The sequence below is a fragment of the Doryrhamphus excisus genome, chromosome 3, assembly GCF_030265055.1.
Source record: "Doryrhamphus excisus isolate RoL2022-K1 chromosome 3, RoL_Dexc_1.0, whole genome shotgun sequence".
Classification (NCBI taxonomy): domain Eukaryota; kingdom Metazoa; phylum Chordata; class Actinopteri; order Syngnathiformes; family Syngnathidae; genus Doryrhamphus; species Doryrhamphus excisus.
Genome location: NC_080468.1, coordinates 3,129,254 through 3,154,086, shown reverse-complemented (window position 1 = coordinate 3,154,086; position 24,833 = coordinate 3,129,254). Strand labels below are relative to the sequence as shown.

General features: G+C 39.4%; 1 protein-coding gene across 2 annotated transcripts in view; it reads left to right on the top strand.

Moving 5' to 3' along the window:
• The window catches only part of b4galt2 (UDP-Gal:betaGlcNAc beta 1,4- galactosyltransferase, polypeptide 2), a 98,384-nt gene that overhangs the window by 41,603 nt on the left and 31,948 nt on the right, over positions 1-24,833 (top strand). For both annotated transcript variants that reach the window (XM_058066149.1, XM_058066147.1), the window contains exons 3-4: positions 10,363-10,481; positions 12,238-12,354. In XM_058066149.1, coding sequence (XP_057922132.1) covers positions 10,363-10,481; positions 12,238-12,354 — 236 coding nt within the window. The remainder of the gene's footprint in view (positions 1-10,362; positions 10,482-12,237; positions 12,355-24,833) is intronic.

Below are 24,833 nucleotides of genomic sequence, written 5' to 3'. Positions count from 1 at the left end.
TTTTGTCTCCTGAGTCTTCCTTGATGTGCTCCGTGGTCTATATATTTTTCTCAACCTTTCCACCTCCCCCTCTCCTTCCAGAGATTTTTTGAGTGCAGAGTTGAAATGGCCACAGTGTCATTGGTGTCAGAGAGACTCGGCTTGTCAGAAGCTTTCGACCCAGCGGGGAGGCAAAAGTGCAGTTTGTTACATTCGTTTAATCAGCTCCCAGTTGAGTCTGCCTTAGTGTGTGTGTGTGTCTGCGTGTGTGTGTGTGTGTGTATGCTTTTACAAACCTAGCACCAAGTTCAATATTTTGTCGAGAACTTGACCATGATGGTGTAATAGCACCGCAATTTGTCAGTGTTACTCAACAAATTGATACTCCTGAACTAATGCTGAGTTTCCCACTCTCCATTAAGAGGTACTTCATCTTGACTATAATAGTGTAAAAAAAAAAAAATAATATGTCCACCATCAGCAGACGCTGTGCAATTACTCTTTGTCCACTCTCATGATCAGCAGTATCATAATTACTTCACATGAATTATTCCCCCAAAGACTTTGTCGTTTTTATTATGAAGGGAACCTGTTTATGTCCATTAGAGCTCACTCGTTATTTGTGTACTTGAAGCAGGTTTTATCATTTACTAGACACCATGGCTTTTCTAGGAACAGTTTGGGAAGGTCCAGTGCACACAGCAAGGACCATAAAGCTTTGGACAAGTTTGGTGTGGAAAAAACTCATCTAATAGTGAGAGTGACCTCATTCCACACAAATACTCTTTAGGATGGACTACCAACTCCAAATTGACTTCACTTGTCACGTTCTTCAGCGGCCGACTGTCCCAATATTTCTGTCCACGAGCAAGCCTTTCCTTTGTATTCTCCTTATTTCATCACACCTGGCAACCGACCCTAAATGACATTTCCTGTTGTGAGTCGATGGAAACCAGCCTTGTCTCGTTTAAAGCCATTAGCGTCTGTGGTTCTTCCCCACTATGAAGGTCACTTGGTGCTCGTTGTGTCATTTATGCAACACATGCTGTAATTACTTGCTCTCTCAAAGGCCCTTCAAGAGCTTTTGTCTAAATACATTGTTTGGCCATTTGGATCCTGAATATTTGAATTAGTGACATGATGCAGGTGTACCTAATCTTCTGGCCTGTGGACAGTTGAGTGTTTTCTTTTATTCTGACACGCTTTGATAGTGACAGGACATATGAAACCTGAGGGGAAGGGAAAGGAGGAAAAGGAGATTAAAGCAAAGTGAGATGAAGACAGGCGACACAGACCGTGCTCCTTGATGTGTGCGCACGTCTTTGTGTACGCTCCAGCAAGAAAAAAAAGAAAAAGGCGCCCCCTAGGGCAGCCTCCCGAGAGTTCAGATGTCAGAACCGCTCGAGCGAGGAATATGTGCTCGATGTGGATGGCTCTCAGAAAGAGTGCTTTCACTTTTTGCAAAACCAGCAAGGTCAGTCAGTCAGTCACATTTGTGTGTGTGTGTGTGTGTGTGTGTGTGTGTGTGTGTGTGTTGTTTGGTGATGATTTTTTTTTTCCTTTGTGCACTCAGCAGCCTTGCAACTACCTCCACTGAGGTTGTCAATGTTGGCATCATTTGATGCATCAGATGCATTTATTAATCTTAAAAACACCCAAACTGTCTTAAAACAGATGAAAGTGGTGTACTGATATCAAGAACGTTCAATATGAGCTAGTAGAACCACACAATCAGAGTTATGAAAAGCAATGATAATACTTATAAAATACAAAATGTACGGTGGATGGGTGGTTAGCATGTTGGCCACACAGTCAGGAGATCTGTTTGAATCTCCACCTGTGTGGAGTTTGCATGTCCTCCCTGTGCGTGAATGGTTTTCCTCTCACATTCCAAAAACATGCTAGCTTAATTGGCGACTCCAAATTATCTAAACTATCCCAGCTGTCTTCGGGCGAGAGGCGGGGTACACCCTGGACTGGTCGCCAGCCAATCACAGGGCACCTATAGACAAACAACCATTCACACTCACATTCATACCTATGGACAATTTGGAGTCGCCAATTAACCTAGCATGTTTTTGGAATGTGGGAGGAAACCGGAGTACCCGGAGAAACCCCACGCATGCACGGGGAGAACATGCAAACTCCACACAGAGATGCCGAGGGTGGAATTGAACTCAGATTTCCTAGCTGTGAGGCCTGTGTGCTAACCATTCATCCGTTCAAATCCACAAGCTTTTTTTTTTTTTTGCAATTTTGCGCTTAAACTGTGATGATAAACATTCATTCATTCATTCATTTTCTACCGCTTTTTCCTCGCGAGGGTCGCGGGGGGTGCTGGAGCCTATCTCAGCTGTCTTCGGGCGTAAGGCGGGGTACACCCTGGACTGGTCGCCAGCACCAGATGCCCGAGGGTGGAATTGAACCCTGGTCTCCTAGCTGTGAGGTCTGTGCGCTAACCCCTAGACCACCGTGCCGCCTGATGATAAACATAGAATCAGAAATTGAACATGTTTTCTTTGTGGCTGTTCAGTACAACAGGGCTAAAGGCTAAAGCTACAGCAGGAATAAGAATAACATAATTTCTGACCTAAAGTGGTCTACATCCCCATCCAGTAATGCCTATCAATGTTGTTTGGCATCATTTGAATTGGCATCAATTCAGATTCCACAATTCAGCTTCCCTTTGATTCTGGATTCCAATGCTTTTAAGAGGCAGGGGAATAAAAGTTTGGATGGTTTAAATGAGGGCTCTAGTTTTTTGGAATAAATATCTGAACTTATGAGTTGTTTCTTTTTTATCAAGTTTACCGTGAATTTCTCGCAGGGCTACTTTCAAACAGTATATAAATACCAAAGCGTTCAACTTGAATGTAAATGTTATGAAGTTACTTTTCACAGAACTACACTTTCACAAGAGATGTTTACTTTTGAAATGTCGGATACTTTGTTTGCTGCCTCAATGTTGCTGTAAGCCAGTGGTTCCCTCCCTTTTGGAGATGAAAAATACCCACGGCCGTGGGAGAATGTGCTGCAGGAAATACACACCTAGTAGGGTAGAAAGCAGCAGTGTTCAATATCCCGCTATAAATGATGATGATAATGATGATGCCCGTGTTTGCGTGAGAGGTGTGGAAAAGTATGACAAATGGATCAGACATTTTTTATAAGCTTGTTGGGAGTCATGGATCATTTAGGAGCCTGGTGATGTCATAATATACTAATTATTTACTCCCATCACAAGCAGTATGCATTTATCTCTAACCATTTCCAAGCTACAACCTTTTGTGCCCCCTTCCCCCTGTTTGAAAACCACTGGTGTATGTTTATGGCGCAATTATTTTGTTTACACTTCTGGTCGGCGAAGTGGCCATCGAAACTATAGGAATCAAAATAACAATCACAGGAGAATTGCAGTGTTAGTTCCGCTTCCCATTAATGCTGGCGACTCGATGTCCGACTCTAGTGATGTAGTTTAGTGTGGATGTTCCACAGTGAGTATTCGCCCATAATACCACTTTATTGATTTCCACCGCTTCTTGAGTCCTACAGAAAATATCAGGCTTTACAGCATTGTGACCTTGGCCGAGGCCTTTTAAGGATGCTGACTCCAATGAGACGTGTGTATGTGTGTTTTTGTCCAAGAGCGAGAGAGCCAACCACCACATCACTGTGCCAGCTGGACGGGGGCAGTCGGACCTGTAGTGTGTCTGCCAAACACACTGGCATACGCTGGCATCCTAGCATGGTTTCATCTTTGTGGGGAAGGACCATGTTTGAAAGTCATGTCAAAAAAGAGGGGGGGGGGGGGGGGGCATCCGTCTAACGTGTGCCAGAATCAGCATCGAGGGAAACACAATATGTGCTGCTTGGCGAGGCCTGCTGTGCTTAAATTACTTGGAATGACTTCATTCCTGACTAATATATTGATTATGATCAAGAATTGCTCACGTAGTCTTTTATTGAAGAAAAACTCTTCTCAAAACCAAAATGTCTGCTTTTTATGTTTCAATGAGAACACTGTGGTAGATGCTTCATTAATATTAATAAACCGTGAAACAATAAATAGCAAGCGGGGTATATGCTGACAAAATAATTGACATACACACAGCATTTCAATTAATTTAGCAATCCTTGCATTGGGAATTGGTGCAGGGATGACATTAAACATTCACCTTTAACCTCATATTTTTTATTTATTTAATCTTTATTTTTGTTTTACTGTTAGTTGATATAGTTACGCTACAGGATTCCTATGTAGTAAAATTCGACTCATATTGCCATACAGTGGTATCTCAGTTTTTGCTATTAATTAGTTTCAACATATAAAAATATATAAAAAATACATAAATACATTTTACACACCCAAAATCTGAACAATAAATATGTTTTATAGTATAATAATTGCAATTTTACATGCAGAAAATGCAAATAAATGCACAATAAAGGTAAAAATCATGATGTAGCAAGAAAAATTTAAGGTTTTTAAAGTATCACTCGGGCTGCACAGTGGAAAAAGTGGTTGGCGCGCAGGGCATACATCTAGGAGACCCGAGTTTGATTCCAGCTCGCCCGAAGACAGCTGGTATAGGCTCCAGCACCCCCACGACCCTCGTGAGGATAAATGGTAGAAAATGAATGAATGAAAGTATCACTTTAATACATATAAATAATAAATTATAAACAACAAAATCACACCTGGCCATAATAAATAACAAAATTCTGATCAAATGACCGGTTGAAAGAATTCTTAAAATTTTGATCAGGTATATATATATTTCTATATGGCTATATGTTATGCTGCAATGCCATAATTGGTGTAGTTCTCAATTCAATTTATTTGGGGGGCTTTTTCTTCAGCATTCAGATGTAATGTCAGCCTCTAGTATTCTAATAATACACTTCAATGGGAAAGTCCGTCACTTAACGGTGATGCATGTTTGAGTGCAGTGATGTGATCCACCTTCCACTCACACGTCTGGTGTTGCTAAAGGGAATTAATGCACATTTTCCAGCACATTTAATGTGTGTCAACAAAGCAAATTAGAAAGCCAACAATTACTCACCACACCACCTTTTCTTCCACTTGTCTGAACGGTTGCCATGACGTCGAGTCTGTCTGTTTATCCTTCCTCTTCATTAGCGAGGGCTTGGCTCCTCTGCTGTCCTGTATCTCAAAGTACCACTCGTCCTCCTTCGTTCGCGCCCTCCCCCGCTGGAACGCCATGTGTGGTGTTACACGCTTTTTCCATCTGTTTGGTGCCCCCCCCCCTCCCCCCCATCCCATGCGTTCACAGCCGCCGACTTGAGAGGAGGAATACATCAGCAAACATACTGTTCATGTGGCTTCTTCATGCCATTAGGAGCCTTTTAGACATACTTGTTTGTTTAACCATGCAACAACTGAAGCAGAGGTACTGGTGCTTGGTCAAGGGATGGTTTCACTATATTTTGTTCTTTTTTAAATTCTGGCTAGATGACTAAGAAAGAACACTTGTAGATAAAAGGCGGAAAAAGTTAATTTTTTAGTAGACAAGTGGACATGATGGATTTTTACAGGGAGTGAAGCTCCACCGAGGTGGAATTGCTGGTATGTTTTCAGCCATCGTCTTACTACAGAACCCAAGTTAGGTTCAGCCTGAGTTCACAAACAGATGGACGGACTTTCTCCTTCAGGATTTTTGGGTAGACAGCAGAATTCATGGTTTTGTGTATCACAGCAAGGCTTCTCTGTCCTGAAGCAGCAGAACAGTCCTAGACCATTACACTACCACCACCATACTTTACTGTTGGTAACTCGTCCGACCACAAGAGTATTTTGTTCTGGTAACATTTAGACTAAGCATATTTTTTTTAGGTTATTTCTGTTTGTTGGTGGTTTTCATCTTGGAAACATTTTTGCCTTGTGTCTTTGTTATGATAGAATCATGAACATGAAACTTAACCCAGGAAAATGATGCCTGCAGTACTTAGGATGTTGTTGTGGGGTCTTTTGTGACCGCTTGGATGAGTTTTCACTGTGATCTTGTGGTAGACCCACTGATTGTGGTGGAAAATGGCTATTTTGGTGAGCTTGTAATTTGCATCCCGCTCCCTGTATGCACACTCTATAATGCTACACAGACAACCACTATTGTTTTATTACTTACACAAAATAAACACAGCTGCGTAGTGGCCAAAACAGTCCAGTGTGAAATGCTGTTGACAGATAATATTTTTTGTTTGCTGGTATGGAATCAGGAACTCCAACTACTTCTGCTACGTTAGGAATCGTAAACAAATTCAGCTTTCCCTTAAACCCGAAGTCACACTTCCTTGGAGACATTGCTAACACCGTAAACTCTGTGACATCACAGAGAGCCAGTATTAGAAAAAACTCCCTGAAACAGACAGTTTTGAGCTACCTCAAACTTCTCATTATTTGAAACTTTGGCAAGGTTTAACACGAGAATATAACATTCTAACTACATTTATAGGTCAGAAAAGTGGGAAAAGCAGAATAGGTGCCCTTTAAAAATGCTAACTGAGTGCAAATAGAACCATAACAAAAGACTTATTTTTCAATGACTACCTCTTCTGGTCGTGTCACTCAAAACAGAACTTAATTATCTTTGCAAAAGCAACCTTTTTTCTATTTAATGAATTAGTCGTCATATCCCTACAGGATGGCCGTCAATGCTGCCGCATGTTATGCTTGTCTACACACTTTAACAACGTGTTGCCATCATTTATGGAGTGTCTCCTTCTCTGTGCTTTTGTGAATGCACCATACTTAACCTTTTATCTTATCCAGGACACACACACACCCATATACACATGGAGGCTTGTCGTGACTGAACGCACCGCCATCACACACACAGATAACTGGAGGTCTCGCGTGTCAGGAACTGCATGTATCGAGGAGATTCTTAGATGCCGATAATCCTCACATCTAGTAAATTCACACACACGCACACACACACACACACACACTAATGATTTTAAGAGGATAGAAGGCGGTGAGAACCAGTGGAGGACAATCAAAGCGCCAGAAGGACTTTAAAAAGATGAAACGAAAGGAAGACTTTCATGAATATACTGTAAATACTCCAGTTAATGCCTCCACTTAAATGCACCACAGTCTCATATAGTGGCCCTGTGCATGGTCTAGAAAAGTAAACAGTGGGTCAACCTCCTGATGAGAGGGAGCAGTAGATACATTTGAAGTATCATTAGTACCGAATGAAGTGAGCGATGGGTGCATTCAGGTATCGTAGTTAATAACGAAGGTGGGGATTCGAGTCACAGGATTGAGATTGGAGTCCGACTCGAGTCACAATTTTGATGTTTTTTTGACTCAACAGATTGTTACATTGTTCGGCTGCATGGACATCGAGCGGTTAGCGCGCAGACCTCACAGCTAGGATTTAAATCCCATCTTCGGCCATCTCTGTGTGGAGTTTGCATGTTGCATGCGTGTTTTCTCCGGGTACTCCGGTTTCCTCCCACATTCCAAAAACATGCTAGGTTAATTGGCCACTCCAAATTGTCCATAGGTATGAATGTGAGTGTGAATGGTTGTTTGTCTATATGTGCCCTGGGATTGGCTACCAGTCCAGGGTGTACCCCGCCTCTTGCCCAGAGACAGCTGGGATAGGCTCCAGCACCCTCCGCGACCCTTGTGAAGATAAGCGGTAGAAAATGAATGAATGAATGAATGTTACATTGTTGGTAAGGGAAATTATTTGTAAGGACTGGAAAATGTCCTTACACTTGAATCATCCCGTCTTGTCTTGACTTCAGATTAAAAAGTTTAGACTTACTTGAGACTTGCAGAATTCTGACATCTTCCCTACCACCTCTGGTTGATAAAGTTTAAGAGGATGATATTCATGAAGATGAAAGTCGCTATTCAGTCTGCATTGCCGCCTCTTACCCCCCCCCCCCCCTCCCATGGCATTCATCCTCACACTCATTCCGGCCTTCATCCGGAGGAGGCCAAAGATCCCAAACTCAATTGGAGACGATTCCCTGCAATCCCTGAGAGCCTGGCAGCACTCGGCTCGTCACTTTAGAGTTAGACGGAAGCACAGAGAGGCTGCGAGCACTGCTGATTAACAAGCAGCCTGTCGTGCGATATCTGTGGTCAGCTGGCGTGTGAGCAGCAGACGAGGACACGGAGGATCAACTCGTTTTGGTCGTGTTACACAAACAGCAGCCCGGGGAAATCTCACACATCACATAAGATTTTGAGCTTTGTAACTTTTCTGCGGTGTTTGGAGAGATGAGTGATGACTTTTGATTGCAATCAAGCAACGCAGAGGTCGACATGTTACCTGTTTGTTTTTCAGATTATACTCGAGAAAGAAGCACAGCAGCTTAGTCGGCGGAATCTTAAAGTCACTTTTGATGAGATAACTCGGTGTACGTTCATTCTACCGTTTGTTTATTCAAAGTTTGGTCACTAAGAGCAAACACATTTGACCTAGCGCTACAACATCAGAGATCCGTGAGATCATCAGCGTTCATGGAACATCTCAACAACAATTTTGACCTCAGCTATTCCGCCTTGCTGATTTCCTTTAAAATACTGAAGATGATTCAGTATGCACATCCATACTGTGCATACTGTTTATAATCTGTATAATTTACAATAGCCATATTATAGTCATTTATATCACTGTACATATCCTCACTGTATTATGGTCATAGCCTGTTATAGTTTTTTTTTTTACATAGATCTGTCCATTTTTTTTTTACTTACTACTAAGGTACTTATAAAATTGCACTTCTGGTTGGATGCTAACTGCATTTTGTTGCCCTGTACCAGTGACATGAGCAATAACAATAAAGTTGAATCTAATATAATCTAATCTAATCTAATCTAATCTAATCTAATCTAATCTAATGATTGTTCTAATGTGGACCTCCAATAAAATACTTTGTATTTTGCATGCTAACATCATACTACATATCTTTTATTCCAGTCTGAGGTTGACATTCTTCCATATCAGTAGGGTTTTGGGGGGGAATAAACTAAATCTTCACGATGAAACATTCGCAATGCACAAAATAATCATCAAACGTATTCGCTCATATGACCTTACCAGGACGTTGCTCATATAGTTCCTACCAGAACTATGAGGTCCAGCTCACAGCTCCTTTTAACTCCTAGGTCTAAGCTTAAATCTCTGTGTGATAGGGCCTTCTCTGAGACTCTGGAATGACCTGCCTCTTAACATTAGATCTGCACCATCACTGAAAAATTTTAATTCCTTATTAAAATCAGACTTTTATAGTCTGGCTTTTAACACAGGTTAACCTGGGAATTGTGTGCTTTTATTGTTTTATTATGGATTTATTGTTTTATTATCTTTATCAGGGTCATTATTTTGTGCACTGTTTTTACTCTTAGCTGTACAACTTATTATTATGCATGTGTGTTTTTTGCGATTTGTTGGCTGCTGTACAGCACTTTGGGCAGTTGGAAATGTGCTATATAAATAAATTTGACATTGACATTGACCTTGATACACACACGGAGTAATGAACAACTTCGTACTCTGTCTTCTTTTTAAAATGTATGTTTTTTTATGTATGTATATTATATACACAGTAAACCTCAGATATATCGGATTCAATTGTTCCCACTGGTTTTGTCCGATATAAGCGAAATCCGTTATATGCGTATACCGGAAAATGTCCGTTTTACGCATATATCGGATTTATATCCGCTATATGCGTAAATCGGATTTTATCCGTTATAAAAAGGCACTTCCTTGACTATGTTTCCAATGTACCTGGACTGGGCAATGAAAAGAGACATAAGGTAATGAGAATTTAACTTTATTGGACTCTGAGCATAACAAATTGTTAATTAAGCTAGGCCCTGGCAACGCTGCAAATGACGTCGTATAGCGGCCTGTCACGATTCGGCGAATCGGAGCGCCACGATGCAGCCATCCGATATACGCGAGGGAAATTTAATGGAAATGCATTGGAACGGGACTGGATATTTTGTCCAAAATAGGCGAAATCCGTTATAAAAAATCCGATATATGCAATGAATTTTTATTGGAAATACATTACAGAAAAATCGGTTCTTTTTTATCTGTCCGTTTATATATAGGGAAAGTAAAATGAACTTGCTGTGTGTACACACTTTGGTTTTAATTGCGGTTTGAGAGGATTTTTTTAAAAGCTGTATCATATTTAAAAGCATCTTTATGCAAAGTATAACCATTATTTCTACACAGGTGCTTTGGTAGATGTGGAGTGTTACTTTGAAGATAAAAACACTTAACAAACGTTGTCCCTCGCCGCCGCCACGGGTTCTCATTTATCCATCCTCTTTGTTGTTCTCATTATTTTGGTTCATTTCCTCCCCTCTCTTCTTCCTCTCAGTGGGCCGCTTGCTGATCGAGTTCAGCTCCCAGATGACGATGGAGCGAGTACAGAGAGAAAACCCCAACGTGACCGAGGGCGGCCGCTACACACCTCCTGACTGCCGGCCTCGATGGAAGGTGCGTTTGCCACTTTTTTGACATGTTTCTAGTTTCATGGACAGAAATGTCTAGCATCGCCGCAACATGAACTGACTCATTTTTCACCGTGGATGACGTTGGAACAGAATGAACGCCATCGTGATGAAAGCAATCTCTTTTAAGCTTAATTATTCTACCTGCCTTGATTTCTTTCTTTGTTTTTATACATGACTGAACAGTTTCACACAGAGCACAAATGAGTCTGTGAGGACCAGGCAGCTCTTTATTTGGCAGGAGTCAATTATGAGCTATGAAAAAAGCTTTTCAACCCAATGGAAATTGCAGGATGACATTACTCAGTATAACAAACACGTAGCAACTTAACAGGTATACCTCAAAAATATACAAACATGTACAAATATGAGTTTATAATGAAAAAGAGCATTTTAAAGTTATAATGCATTTGTTTTAGCAAGGAGAACAAGCAGCACATAAAATTGATGGATGGCACGGCAATGATGCATCTGTCCAACGCGACTTTTTATAAAATAAATGTGTATATTGTACATGTCTCAAATAGTAATTTAATTTCTAATGTGACTTGCAGAAAATCCATCTCTCTTTCTCTTTTGTTGTCGCTCTTTGTGTCACTTTTGTCTCATTAGCCATTTAGCTTTAGCTAAAGCTCTTCATCACACAGTAGTGCAGCCTTTCGGAACCCGTTGGTGATAATGGATGGTTGGCTGTCCGAGTAGTACAAATAAAAGCTGTAGTAATTTTACACATGATCAAACTTACTGAAGCTGTGTCAGATATCGCTGTATCAGACTTCAAAACATGACATTAGCATCCACTTAACTCATGCTCGTCACTACTTCCTGAAGCTGTACTCAGTAATAATATTGTAATATTATTTTGATGTGAGTTATATAAATAATATTTCTACCATCATTTTTATTATTTAATTCAATTTTAATTGAGGCGGCACGGCACTCGAGTGGTTAGCACGCAGACCTCAGTTCAATTCCACCTTCGGCCATCTCTGTGTGGAGTTTGCATGTTGTCCCTGTGCATGCGTGGGTTTTCTCCGGGTACTCCGGTTTCCTCCCACATTCCAAAAACATGCTAGGTTAATTGGCGACTCCAAATTGTCCATAGGTATGAATGTGAGTGTGAATGGTTGTTTGTCTATATGTGCCCTGTGATTGGCTGGCGAACAGTCCAGGGTGTACCCCGCCTCTCGCCTGAAGACAGCTGGGATAGGCTCCAGCACCCCCCATGACCCTTGTGAGGAAATGTGGTAGAAAATGAATTTTAAAAAATTGTTTATTTGACCAGTCCAGGATGTACCCCGCCTCTCGCCCGGGATAGGCTCCAGCACCCCCGCGACCCTCGTGACGAAAACCGGTAGAAATTAATGAATTTTAATTGATTATTATTGTATTTAAAAGGAGCTGCTGTTTTCATTAGAAATACAGTTCAGAATCAGAATCAGAAAAGGTTTATTGCCAGGTATGATCAAACACATACTAGGAATTTGTTTTGGTGAAGTAGGTGCAGACACATCTATTAAAGAAGAATGAAAAATACAAAATATACAGTATAAATATATGTACACAGTCTGTTTTTTGTTTGTTATTCCGGAAGTGCAGTCTGATTGTTTTCCTAAGAGTCCAAACTGGGCGTTAATGTAACGCATATAGTGGAAGTATATAGTTCAATTATATTTTTAAAACATCCTAAAAGTTACACCATATATGTGCATATACTTACATGTGTGTGTCCGTGCTTTAAGGTGGCCATCATCATTCCATTCCGTCACCGTGAAAATCACCTAAAGTACTGGCTCCACTACCTCCACCCCATCCTGAGACGGCAGAAGATCGACTACGGGATCTACATCATCAACCAGGTAGACCACTCTTAACATTACACTTATAATATGTGGAATCTCCATTAATCTTATGCTTTAACTTTTAATTATCACTCATATGCATAATTATATAATTATACATTCAGGCCCTTCTTTTCAATGTACTTGTAGCAGAAAGACATTAATAGTTAAATTACAGAACTCCCCTAAAGGCTGACCTCTCCCTCTTTTTGGGTGTCGTCACAGCGAGGAAGGTGTGCTTTATTGCATTATGTCTGCTGAGTAATGAGCTATTTTACAGTCTTGTTCTCTTCTCGGGACCCGCTCTCTTTATGCTGATGTTCTCTTTGCGTGTGTGTCGTACAAACACATACACACACCGGCTCATTGTCTCGGAGCATCTTTCTTATCTGGATGGTAAAACCGTTGAGGAGGCCAAAAGGTCTCTGCTATCCTGGCAGAGTTGATTGTTACCTCCACAAAGGTTGCACTCGTTATTATTGTTTGTTCCGCTCTTGTCAACCATCAATCTGAACCGCATGTGAACTTGGCGATGAAGACTGAACTTTTTTGTAGCTCTCTATTGATTTTTCTATTTCGGGAATGTACCGCATCAAACTATAGTCACACACTGTAAACCATCCACTTTGTGTCACCCACCAAGAGGCTGGTGGCTCCGCCTCCTTGCCGTCCTCTCATTTCCTTGCTGACACCAACGGATCACGAGCGGATTATGCTCCGGGTGTTTCTGTCTGTATTTGTTTTGGCTTTAACGGCCAAGGTCGCGTAAAGGTCCGCCTTTGCGGTTCATTGGTTCATTGGTCAAACCGCAGCGTCTGTATAGGAAGTCACGGTTTGTTTGTTGGCTCACATGTCTGCACTTCACCTTGGAATTGGAATTCTGCCACATCCATTGCTTCAAATAACAGGAAATTAAACTAAGACTGTAAGACATGCCATAATAATGTTAGGCTTGTCCTACATGCATAATCACCGTCTGGGAAATAACTTAACAAAGAACCTTATGACCAATCGATTAATATAAAAAGGCTCTTGGATTTGGGTATCTTTTTTATAGGTATATGTCGTGTTCTTTTTCTATGCCACTTATCCTCATTAGGGTTGCGGGGGTATGCTGGAGCCTCCGGTTCTCCGGTTTCCTCCCCCATTCCAAAAACATGCTAGGTTAATCGGTGACTCCAAATTGTCCATAGGTATGAATGTGAGTGTGAATGGTTGTTCGTTTGGATGGATGGAATATTTAATTCTGATTGGCTGGCGACCAGTCCATGGTGTACCCTGCCTCTGGCCCAAAGTCAGTTGGGGTAGGCTCCAACATACCCCCGCAACCCTTGTGAGCAGAAACGGTGTAGAAGACGGCTGGATGAATGGAATATTTAATGAGTTAATATTTTTAAATGTTTTTATACATGTTGTATCAAATATATATTGAATAAAACTAAATTTATCCTTAACCAAAAATCACTCCATATACTCTTTACTGCTCTCTGGTTTTACCCTATCTAACTTGAATTGTGTAGAGATATGGGGTAATAACTATAAAAAAAACATCTTTACTTGTTAAATGTCCTGCAAAAATGATCAGTTAGGATAATCCATAATGCGATAATCCGCGTATAGAGAACATAAAAATCAATTTTTTCTAAAAACCCCACATATTAAAATTTGCTGATATAATGAACTTAAAAAAAGATCAAATTATGCATAAAGCTAACAATAACCTGTTACCCAAAAATGTCATACAATATCATGTGTAAATATTAGGGGTGTCACAAGATTAAAACGTGACCCAATCTCGTGCATCGCCTTATTTGGTGAGTTGGGTTTCTCATGACAACCAAATGAATACACTGTATTGTATAAGATGAATTCATATTTTTAATTACGTTGTTATTTCATTATTTTACATGATTCAAGATCACCAAAAATGACACTGATATTACAAATAACACACATTGTAGCGGCGAGCTAGTCTGCATGAGAGATCTTTAATTTATAACGTAAGAAGAATGTAACTGGTGCTCCTCTTTATCTTCTCCATCGAGCTATTAGCATTTTTTTACATTAACATGCTAATGAAAGGAAAAGCCTATTTAATTCTAACAGTCATTATTTTCTTATCTACTTGAGATATCCGCATGTTAATGAAGGCTCCATTGTCGCCGACCACACATGCAAACTCACACACAATTTGTAATGAAATGTTTAACAAATGTTTAACAAAGAAAATTGCATCTACAGTATAAGCAGTTGAGCGTTGAATAGGATATTGATCTTCCTCCTGTGTTTGCACGCAAATGAAACCTAAGTTGAAGTATTGTTCAACACTGAAAACATATTTGAGCCATGTATAATTTATAACGCCTTCTCACAGAATATTATTAGAAAAAAATCATTCCGTTACTCAAAGGTCTTGGCAAGGCGGTTTTCCAGCAGCCAAATGCAAAGTAACGTAAATTCCAGTACCTGAACATAAGCCCAACCCACCAAATTTAAAGAGAAAAAAAATTGTAAATATATCAGCCCCATTTGTCCTCATTATTTGTACAAATAAACATTTTTTTTAATTCATTTTCTAGCGCATTTCCTCACAAGGGTCATGGGGGGTGCTGGAGCCTATCCCAGCTGTCTTCAGGCGAGAGGCGGGGTACACCCTGGACTGGTCGCCAGCCAATCACAGGGCACATACAGACAAACAACCATTCACACTCACATTCATACCTATGGACAATTTGGTGTCGCTAATTTACCTAGCATGTTTTTGGAATGTGGGAGGAAACCGGAGTACCCGGAGAAAACCCACGCATGCACGGGGAGAACATGCAAACTCCACACAGAAATGGTCAGGGTGGAATTGAACCCTGGTCGCCTAGCTGTGAGGTCTGCACGCTAACCACTCGTCCGCCATGCAGCCACGTACAAATAAACATTTGCAGCAATTTAACCCTGGATCAGATCATTTCCACTTCCATTATTTCGTATGAAAATTTGAAATTCTTATGAAATTGCTTCTAAATATCAACAAAATGTCCTGTTTGACCATATAAGTGGTGAATTAAGAGCAGCAGCATTGTGATCAAGGATGATATTTATTAAAAATAACCCGGTGCACGCACCAACTGACCGTGTCTTTTGGTGTATTTATAACATCCACACCGTTGAGTCTGCTCGCAGTGATTTAAGCTGTCTAGGCGACACAAACTATGCTGATTTGAATGGAAACTGAGGGCAATCAATATTAATGTGAGGAGCGAGCGTGCTTAATGGCAACACACTTTGTGGATATGACGTGCGGAAAGATTGGAGGTCAAGGAAGCCCTTTCAATGAATAAGTGTGTTGCTGTCGAACGCTCCATCTCTTGAGATGTTTTTTAATATTCTGCGGCATGCATCACTTTCACTGCATTTGTGAGGAATGTCAATCAGCCTCTTTGTTTCCTTCTCATTTAATCTTTCAGTTCATACCTGGAATGAAAAAAAAACAGGATGTATTAAGATAATGTCAGCGGTTGGGGGGGATAATTTTGTAAAACAGGGTGGGGGGGGGTTTAATCACTTGAGAAAATAGCAGCAAAAATGCCTCATATTTATAGCCATCCTCTCTTTTTCTGACTGTGTCAAGTCAAGACAATTGGAGATAAGTCATGTGACCTTCATGTGTGCCTGTTTTATAGAGCTTCATTCCACATAGTGAACTTCTGAGACTACATAGTGTGCGTTTTTTTTTTTTTTGTATCATTATTGCACAAAGACAAATGAAAGTGAAAGAGAAAGAGATAACCTTCAGTGTGTGACACACTCCTCTCTTGGTGTCTCTTTCTGCTATTATTCACAGAAAGGCCATTTCGGACTGTTCAGCAGAATATGAGATTGTTATTGTTATCGATACTTCTCTGCAGTCAATTTGGGAATTACAGTATCTCACAAGACTCACATTTTGGCATTTTTATTCCAGCATGTCTTGTCAAGGGAAAGTGAACTTGGATGTACTTAAGAATAGTCAGCGTACAGCTTGTAAGGCAGAATAGATTTACAGTTGACTGAAAATTGGCCGGTGGGAATGGGAAGCACAGGCACTATTTCCCGATATTAAATTTGAAAATTAAAATTGAAGTTATGTAGATCAAATCACTGACTTGATTTCATTCATTCTGTTCATTCATTGTTAGTTCAACCTGAATTGTTGTTTACTTGTTTGTTTTATATCCATAAATAATACATACCTGATTCATTGTAAAAATCAATGGGACTCTAGGTATCCAGGTATTTATTTACTTTTGGCTAAAAAGTTACTGAATCGTTTCATTGTATTGTTCTAAATGAATCGTATCAACAACCAGGAATCGTGATATGAATCAAATTGTTATTATCCATATTGTAAACAGATGGCCGGATATTTTCCTTCAGAATATTTTGGTAGACAGCAGAATTCATGATTCCATTTATCACAGCAAGTCTTCCAAGTCCTAAAGCTGGAAAAAAGCCACAGACCATCACACTACCACCACCATATTTAACTGTAGGTATGATGTTTTTGTTTTTCTGAAATTGCAGCTTTACTTTAATGTCAGATATAATGGGACAACATCCTCCAAAAAGATAAGCTTTTGTTTCATCAGACCAAAGACTATTTTCCCAAAAGGTCTTTGGGATCATCAAGATGTTTTCTGGCAAAATTGAGACAAGCCTTAGTGTTATTAGAAGCTGTTTCTCCTATACTGGAGTATATGTTTACATGGCGATGGCTTCAAATCAATCAAGTATCGATTTGGTACTTGTATCAGATAATATGTAAATGATATCCAACCCTACTGTCGGCATTCACTGAGGCCAAACATAAATTCCATTAATTACTCTGACATTGTGAAGCAGAGCAAGATCTTCTCCCTTGGGAAACTGGGCCAGAATATAAGGAGCCTCCAAGATGACAGTGGCCAAGTACTGTATGTGTCCTTCATTTGGAGTCAGAAGAAGAGAAGCTAGGAGAACAACTCGGGTTGGCGAGCTAGCTAGCTGACACCGCTATGTAAAGACTACTAGGCAAAGTGTGTAAACAAACATGCAAGATAAGTCAAACGGCAATATGTTTGAAAAGTGAGTTATCAAATTAGTGTGGATTGGTGTGGCCTGTGCTAAGCTGTCAAAATGAATACATGAGGTTTTACAGACTAGTTTGGATTCTTACGGCTACACGGGACAAAAAAGAGGTGTTGGCAAGCGTTCGTGACGTCGCACACATGTAGTGTTTGCTTCTATACGACGAACGGTTCCAGCATTTTTTATGGAACTAAGCCTAATCATCCACGACCGATCGATCGGAGCATCCTTACCTTGAACTGATGTTGTTTAATAATGCGCGCTACGGGCTACAACGCAATATAACGCCTCTTGAGAAATCCAGCAGAAAAGAGACCTGTTATGCCCACGCAGCAGGTCTCATGAACTGTACACGATGCATGTTTGTTTCTGCTTATTTGCTTGTTTCTTCAATCTATAAGCTGTAATATCAAATGGAAATGAGGCCGCTGAAGAGAATTTGTATTGACTGGCAGAATTTTTAAATGGCTTTCGAGCAAAAATATCACTTTGCTCAGCACAGCGGGGGGTCATGCAGGTCTTGTTTGTTGATTACCGCAGAGGTACAATAAAATGAGGCTTAGTCTATAGGATCCAGACAAACATATGTAAATATGTATAGTAGTATTCATTCATTCATTCATTTTCTACCGCTTTTTCCTCACGAGGGTCGCGGGGGGTGCTGGAGCCTATCCCAGCTGTCTTCGGGCGTAGGGCGGGGTACACCCTGGACTGGTCGCCAGCCAATCACAGGGCACATATAGACAAACAATTTTTTGGAATGTGGGAGGAAACCGGAGTACCCGGAGAAAACCCACGCATGCACGGGGAGAACATGCAAACTCCACACAGAGATGGCCGAGGGCGGGGACCGAACCCTGGTCTCCTAGCTGTGAGGTCTGTGCGTTAACCCCTAGACCACCGTGCCGCCTGTATAGTAGTATTCTCCCTCTTTTTACGTGTCAACTTATTCACTATTGTTATACCGACTGACTGAGAGTCACATGCTAACATATGAAAAGTGTGACTGCTCTTTCTGATTTGTCACATTTAAATGTTTCAGATCATCAAACAAATGAAAATATTAGTCAATGACAACACAATCGAACGCAACATTGGCCCATCCTTAGTTGCAACAACTGCAATCAAGGCTTTGCAATAACTCACAATGAGTCTCTCACAGCGCTGTGGGGCAATTTTGGCCCATTCATCTTTGCAGAAATGTTGTATATGTTGGAGGTTTTTTTTAAGGTCATGTCACAGCATCTCAATAGGATTCAGATCAATACTTTGACAAGGCCATTCTGTAGGAGCCATTCAGAGGTGGACTTGCCGGTGTGTTTTGGATCATTGTCCTACCGCAGAACACAAGTTTGTTTCCGCTTAGGGTCACAAACAGATGGCCGGACATTCTCCTTCAGGATTTTTTTGGTAGACAGCAGAATTCATGGTTCAGGATTTCTTTCTTGTGGTGGAGTCATGCCTTAAAAATGCCTTTATAACCTTTTCCAGACTGACTTACTTAAGTAGAAACTTATTAGACCAGCCTTGTTCCTTCAGTTTATTTGTTCACTTTAATGCCTGGTACAACTAATTTGTAAAAAAAAATGTTTTTACAAATATAATGATGACAACAAAAATATTTTCTAAAAGTGTAATTTAAGAGCATATATCTAGACAAACATATATATTTCTAAACATGTAGGAAAGAAGGACAAAGAAGCGAAAAACTTACCACATCCACACAAAATGAGAGGGGATCTTTTTTCCCCCACTCCTGACTGTGTGGCCAACATGCTAACCCCTCGTCCACCAATACTACTACTAATAATAATAATACAGTCATCTCTCACTAAATTATGATTCAACTATCACTCCCTAACGATATTGCGGTTAAAAAAATAATATAAATGTGTGGCATTTGTTTGGTTAAAAAATAAAACATAAGTTGTGTGTAGTATTCTGGTCACTGGGTATCATATATAATATAATATAATATATAATAATAATAATATAATGTTATTAGACATGATTTTAGATGACTAGGTGACTTCATGGACAGAGCCAAGTCGCCATATATCGAGATCGGGAAGACCTGGGTTTGATTCTCCGCTTGGGCATCTCTGTGTGGAGTTTGCATGTTCACTGGGGGTTTTCTTCGGGTACTCCGGTTTCCTCCCACATTCCAAAAACATGCTAGGTTAATTGGCCACTCCAAATTGTCCATAGGTATGAATGTGAGTGTGAATGGTTGTTTGTCTATATGTGCCCTGTGATTGGCTGGCGACCAGTCATGGGTGTACCCGCCTCTCGCCCGAAGACAGCTGGGATAGGCTCCAGCATACCCATGACAATGCCATGGATGGATGTATGGATGGATGAATTAAGCCTTGCTGCTCTTCGTGTAAGCATTTTGTTGCATATAACCGGTTTCAGTTTTGAGTTGAGTCTCAGAATACGTTCTTATGTGGAGGCACCAGCGTACGCTAAACTCTCTTGCATAGCGTGATGGTGTGACATGCACCTCCCCAAAAAAACAAAAAAAAATCGAAAGTAGGTTAGAGTATTCATAAGATGTCTTGACGGTTTGGCAGGTCTGAATCGTGTTTTATTTATTGTATTGTCTCTTAAGACTTCTGCCTGTAGTATTTTTAGTACTTTTTTACAGTAATATTTGTAGTGCGCTTTTGTACGTTTTGGTGCTAGTTTTTCATGTAACCAATCCAGTTCAACGTAAGTAACCACATACAGTACATTTGACATTATGTGCTTCATGGTAGCTAATAAAGCATTTATGGTCTGCATTCATGCAGACGTTGATAATGCCGTCAAGTCAAAAACACAAATGAAAAAATGTTCAACTCTCTGAACCCATTAATAAAGCGGGAGCAAGTGGTAGCAATGTAATCATCGTCATCATCATGACATCATGAGGGCTGTAGGACAAGCTCTAATCACAGTTGCTAGCCATCCAAGGAAAATTTCATAATTAGCCTGTTGGCGGGAAAGGGAAGGGACGCGCCAGGGAGAGTTGTCAAGGTTTTGGCGAACACGATAGCAGTGAAACGCGGCGTGAATCCCAAATCGGCGCTAATTAAAATTACATCCACAGGGCCCCTGCCGTTGTCCTGCTTTGTGCTGTGCGTTTATTTGCATGCACAACATGTGATTCCTTGCAGCGCCTCACGGCCATGTAACATGAATGAGCGGTGGACTTTAGGAGAGCAGCGATCAAATGGGACGGCTTCACATTCTTCATGTAGAGCCGAGGTCAACAACATGGGAACGCTGGGAATGAGAGGTCTAAAAGCATCAACATTATCCTATAAACTTTTATTGCCTTGCGCTGAATACTTCATGAATTATGGGATATACATTAAACACTGCATGAGGCAACAGCAGTTTACCGTGGCGGTAAAGATAACTGAGCTCACTATGTTGGAATAAGTTTAGTCTTTTGCTGGGATTTCAAGTCATTTCAATATCATAACCAATTAGTAAACAAAGAAAGAAATATTGAATTATGTGTTATAAAATCAACTATGTAACTATGTTGTTCTAAGACCATAAGCAACTGGTAAAAACAATAATTTAATATACTAATAACAGTATAATCATTTGAAAATGAAGTGTTTGTTTTTAATTTAGTCTAATGTGTTTGTTTGTTTTTTTTACATTTAATGACCAAATAATGCAAACATGTTAATTTAACATTATTCTAAGGCTATAAAGCAACTAATATAAATGTTTAAAGTGGACTTATTATGCTCATTATTTGGCCCTTTGTATTGAGTTGTGGACACCTATAGACCACTAAAAAATGGTCTGTTTTAATGTATTCCACCCATGGTCCGTCTCCAGACACGCCCACTCTGCTATGGTGTTGGTCTGTGTTGTGCAGATAGCTGCCCAACCCAACTTTATAGGAGTTGATAATAAACGGTATAGGACTTGATAATACATAGCGTTTTATCTTTTTAAAATGTCCGCTTTTAACGTACAGCCATAAGTGTTGGATTCTCAATCCAATCCAGAAGTAGCGACTGGACTGTCTGAAGTTTCTCAAGAAAATAAGCTACTTCAAGACGTCGCTCAATGGTAACTAGCTTTAGCATTTTAGCATTAGCATCGTTACACATTTTTTGCAGGACTACCAGTGTTTAAAAAACTCTGATTGTGGTAAGAAATGGCTTTTAGCAACTCCAGACTCTGTGAGCTTGTAATTTGCACCCCGCTTCCTGTATGCACACTCTATAATGCTACACAGACAACCACTATGTTCCATTACTGTGACATCTGTGTACAATCTGTGACATCACAAATCACCAGTGTTGGAACGCCTTCTAAAACCGAGCGTTTTGAGCCATCCCAAACTTCTTTCAGGGCTCACTTCCAAATGTGCAAACCTTATCTGAAACTTTGGCATCGTTTAACATGAGAATAGAACATTCAAACGACATTTATAGATCAGAAAAGCGGTTCCCTTTAAAACTAATAAGTAAAAAAACAATGCAATAACAATATAGATCTTGTTTTTTCAGTTAAGTCAAGTCAAGTTTATTTATATAGCCCTTAATCACAAAAGAGCCTCAAAGGGCTTAACAAGCAGGCAACAGTAGATGATAGACAATAGACGACAAACGACATCCCCTGATCTGAACCCCCATCAGGGCAAGGAAAAACTCAAAACCCATTCGGGAAAAAGAAACCTTGAGAAGGGACCGCAGATGGGGGAATCCCCCTTCTAGGATGACCAAGTTAAGTGAAGGTAATTTAATATAAAACGTTAATATTTTTTAATTGTATTTGTATTTTAATATCATTAGAATTATTTACAATTATTCTAATACTATTCTGATATCATAATCAATTCTTTTTTTTTTTTTTTCCCATGTATGTTTATTGGGTTTTTTTTTTTATAACACAAATATACAAAATACAAACTCAGAACACAAAGCATAATATACAAACATAACATCATTACAACAAAGCAGGTTGCCAGCCCACCCCTCCCCCCTTCCCCGTTGAGGACCCATTTAAAACCTCACTTGAATCTTGTAGTACATGTTACATCCATCATTAAGCTTGATTTGTATGTACAAGATATTGAACAAAAGGTTGCCACGATGTTTCAAAATGTTGAAGTCTGTCTTTCAAGATATATCTTATTCTATCATAATCAATTCTTAAAGTATCGTCCTGCCTCTGTTATGGCTGTGATACCACCTCCAAAGGCACAAGATTGCCGGGTTGATTTCCCCCACCTAAATTATATCTATGCGTTTTATACACAAAAGCAACACAGGGAGTAAAAAGGCGCTCAAATTGTAGGATTTGAATTGTGGAAAACTATAATATGGGACACATTATGCAAGCGTAGGTGCAAAATAAACAAACCCCCTCCAAATATTATCAAATTGCACCTGTTACAGGTCAAAACTTTGTAATATGTCAACGAAAACAACTTCCATTGGATGGAGTGCGCATACAATACTTCTCCAGCAATCTGCTATAATAATAAAGTGAAAATAGGAAAGTCATTACCGTGTGGCTATCGTATAGAGCCTGTGGTCAGCGTAGGGGTCTAAATGTCACCATCATTCAAAGATAATCAAGCCAGTGGATTGTGGATTGCTTAATGTCTCAGCTCTTCAACTTCAATCGGTCTTTGCACGACTGATGTATTTCTTACTCCCTTAGGATTCCCCCCACCCAGTCTTTGTGATTAGTTTGAAGAGCTCCCTGCAACCAGAGCCGCCGCGAGGTTGTTGGCATTTCAACCCTGTGACGGACACGATGGAATTGTTCTGGCTGCATTTGGCTGCTGAACAACTCCTTCAGGGGTGGAGTGTTCAGTTGAGTTTGAACTCCAGCTGTTGCAAGTAGTTTGCCAACCACGGGGGGGGGGATGAGGTGATGCTGGAGGTGTATAGCTCTTTGGCTGCAGGACCAGGCGAAACAGAACCAGAGAACGAGCTGCAAAACATCATGAGGGCATGAAGTTGCCCCATATGGGTGGAGGGTTTCTTTACAAAGTAACATCGCCAACTTCTGTCATGTACATTCCAGTACTCATAGATAATATAATATATATATATATATATGGTATAAATGTAAAATATATATCAATATTAATTAATTAGAAATAAATTAATTTTAATATTTAAAAATTAAATTTGTCATGTCTTACTCAATGTATTCCTTTTATTTCAGCCAATTCGTAATACAAACACAAGTTATCTCAAAATCGTCAAATAAATGTATACTTTTTAAAAAATAATTCATATCCATTAAAATGTTTATGTTTGATTTATTTATTTATTTATTTATTCATTTGTTTGCACCAATAGCTGACTTTAAATGTATATTTACATTTACAATATTACAGTAAATGAATTGTATAAGTTTCTAAGTTGAAATATTTGCTGAATTTATTTGTTAACAGCAATTTTTGAGTTATCCCAAACTATCAAAGTAAGCAATTGTCAGATTTTGATTTTATTTTAATATATTTTTATGTGTGTATTTATTTATTTGCAACAATTGATAATTTAAAAAAATACAAACTTTAACATGATATAATAATAATAATAATAATAATAATAATTATTATTATTATTATTATTATTATTATTATTATTATTATTATTATTATTATTATTATTATTATTATTATTATTATTATTATTATATCATGTTAAAGTTTGTATTTTTTGGACTTTTTTGAATACAAACTTTAACATGATATAATAATAATAATAATAATTATTATTATTATTATTATTATTATTATTATTATTATTATTGTTATTATTATTATTATTATTATTATTATTATTATTATTATTATTATTATATCATGTTAAAGTTTGTATTTTTTATTTAAAAAAAATAAAAAACATTTTATGAATCTGAATGTATATAATAGCGTCTAAGATGAACCAGGGCCTATGCCAGAAGATGTGTTCAGCTGATTTTGATACACTGGCTGATTTCATACAATACCACCACCTACTCGTTCTGTCACACACACACCAACACACACACCGAGCTTAATGCAATAGCTCAAAGTGACGGGGAGATTGGAGAAGTCTTCCACCATTACGGTGTGAGGCAGATGGTGTCCCATATTGGTCCTGATGGGAAATGAGGAAGGATGAGTCACCTCGCTGTATCGAGCTGCAGGTTTGAGGGACACGCGGCGTGAAAGCCAGCCGTTGTATTGTGTTCATTCGTGTGTTTGTGTGTGTGTGTGTGTGTGTGTGTGTGTTACCTGACATAATGAGGAGATGGGAAACAGGAGGAAGAAAATTATCTTTACTGCAGCAGGAAAGAAAGTGGAAAGTTTAAGAACAGTTAACGAGTTTTGTTAGTTTTTTTGTCAATGTGTGTTTTCAGCCATTAGCTATAAACGTAGGAAA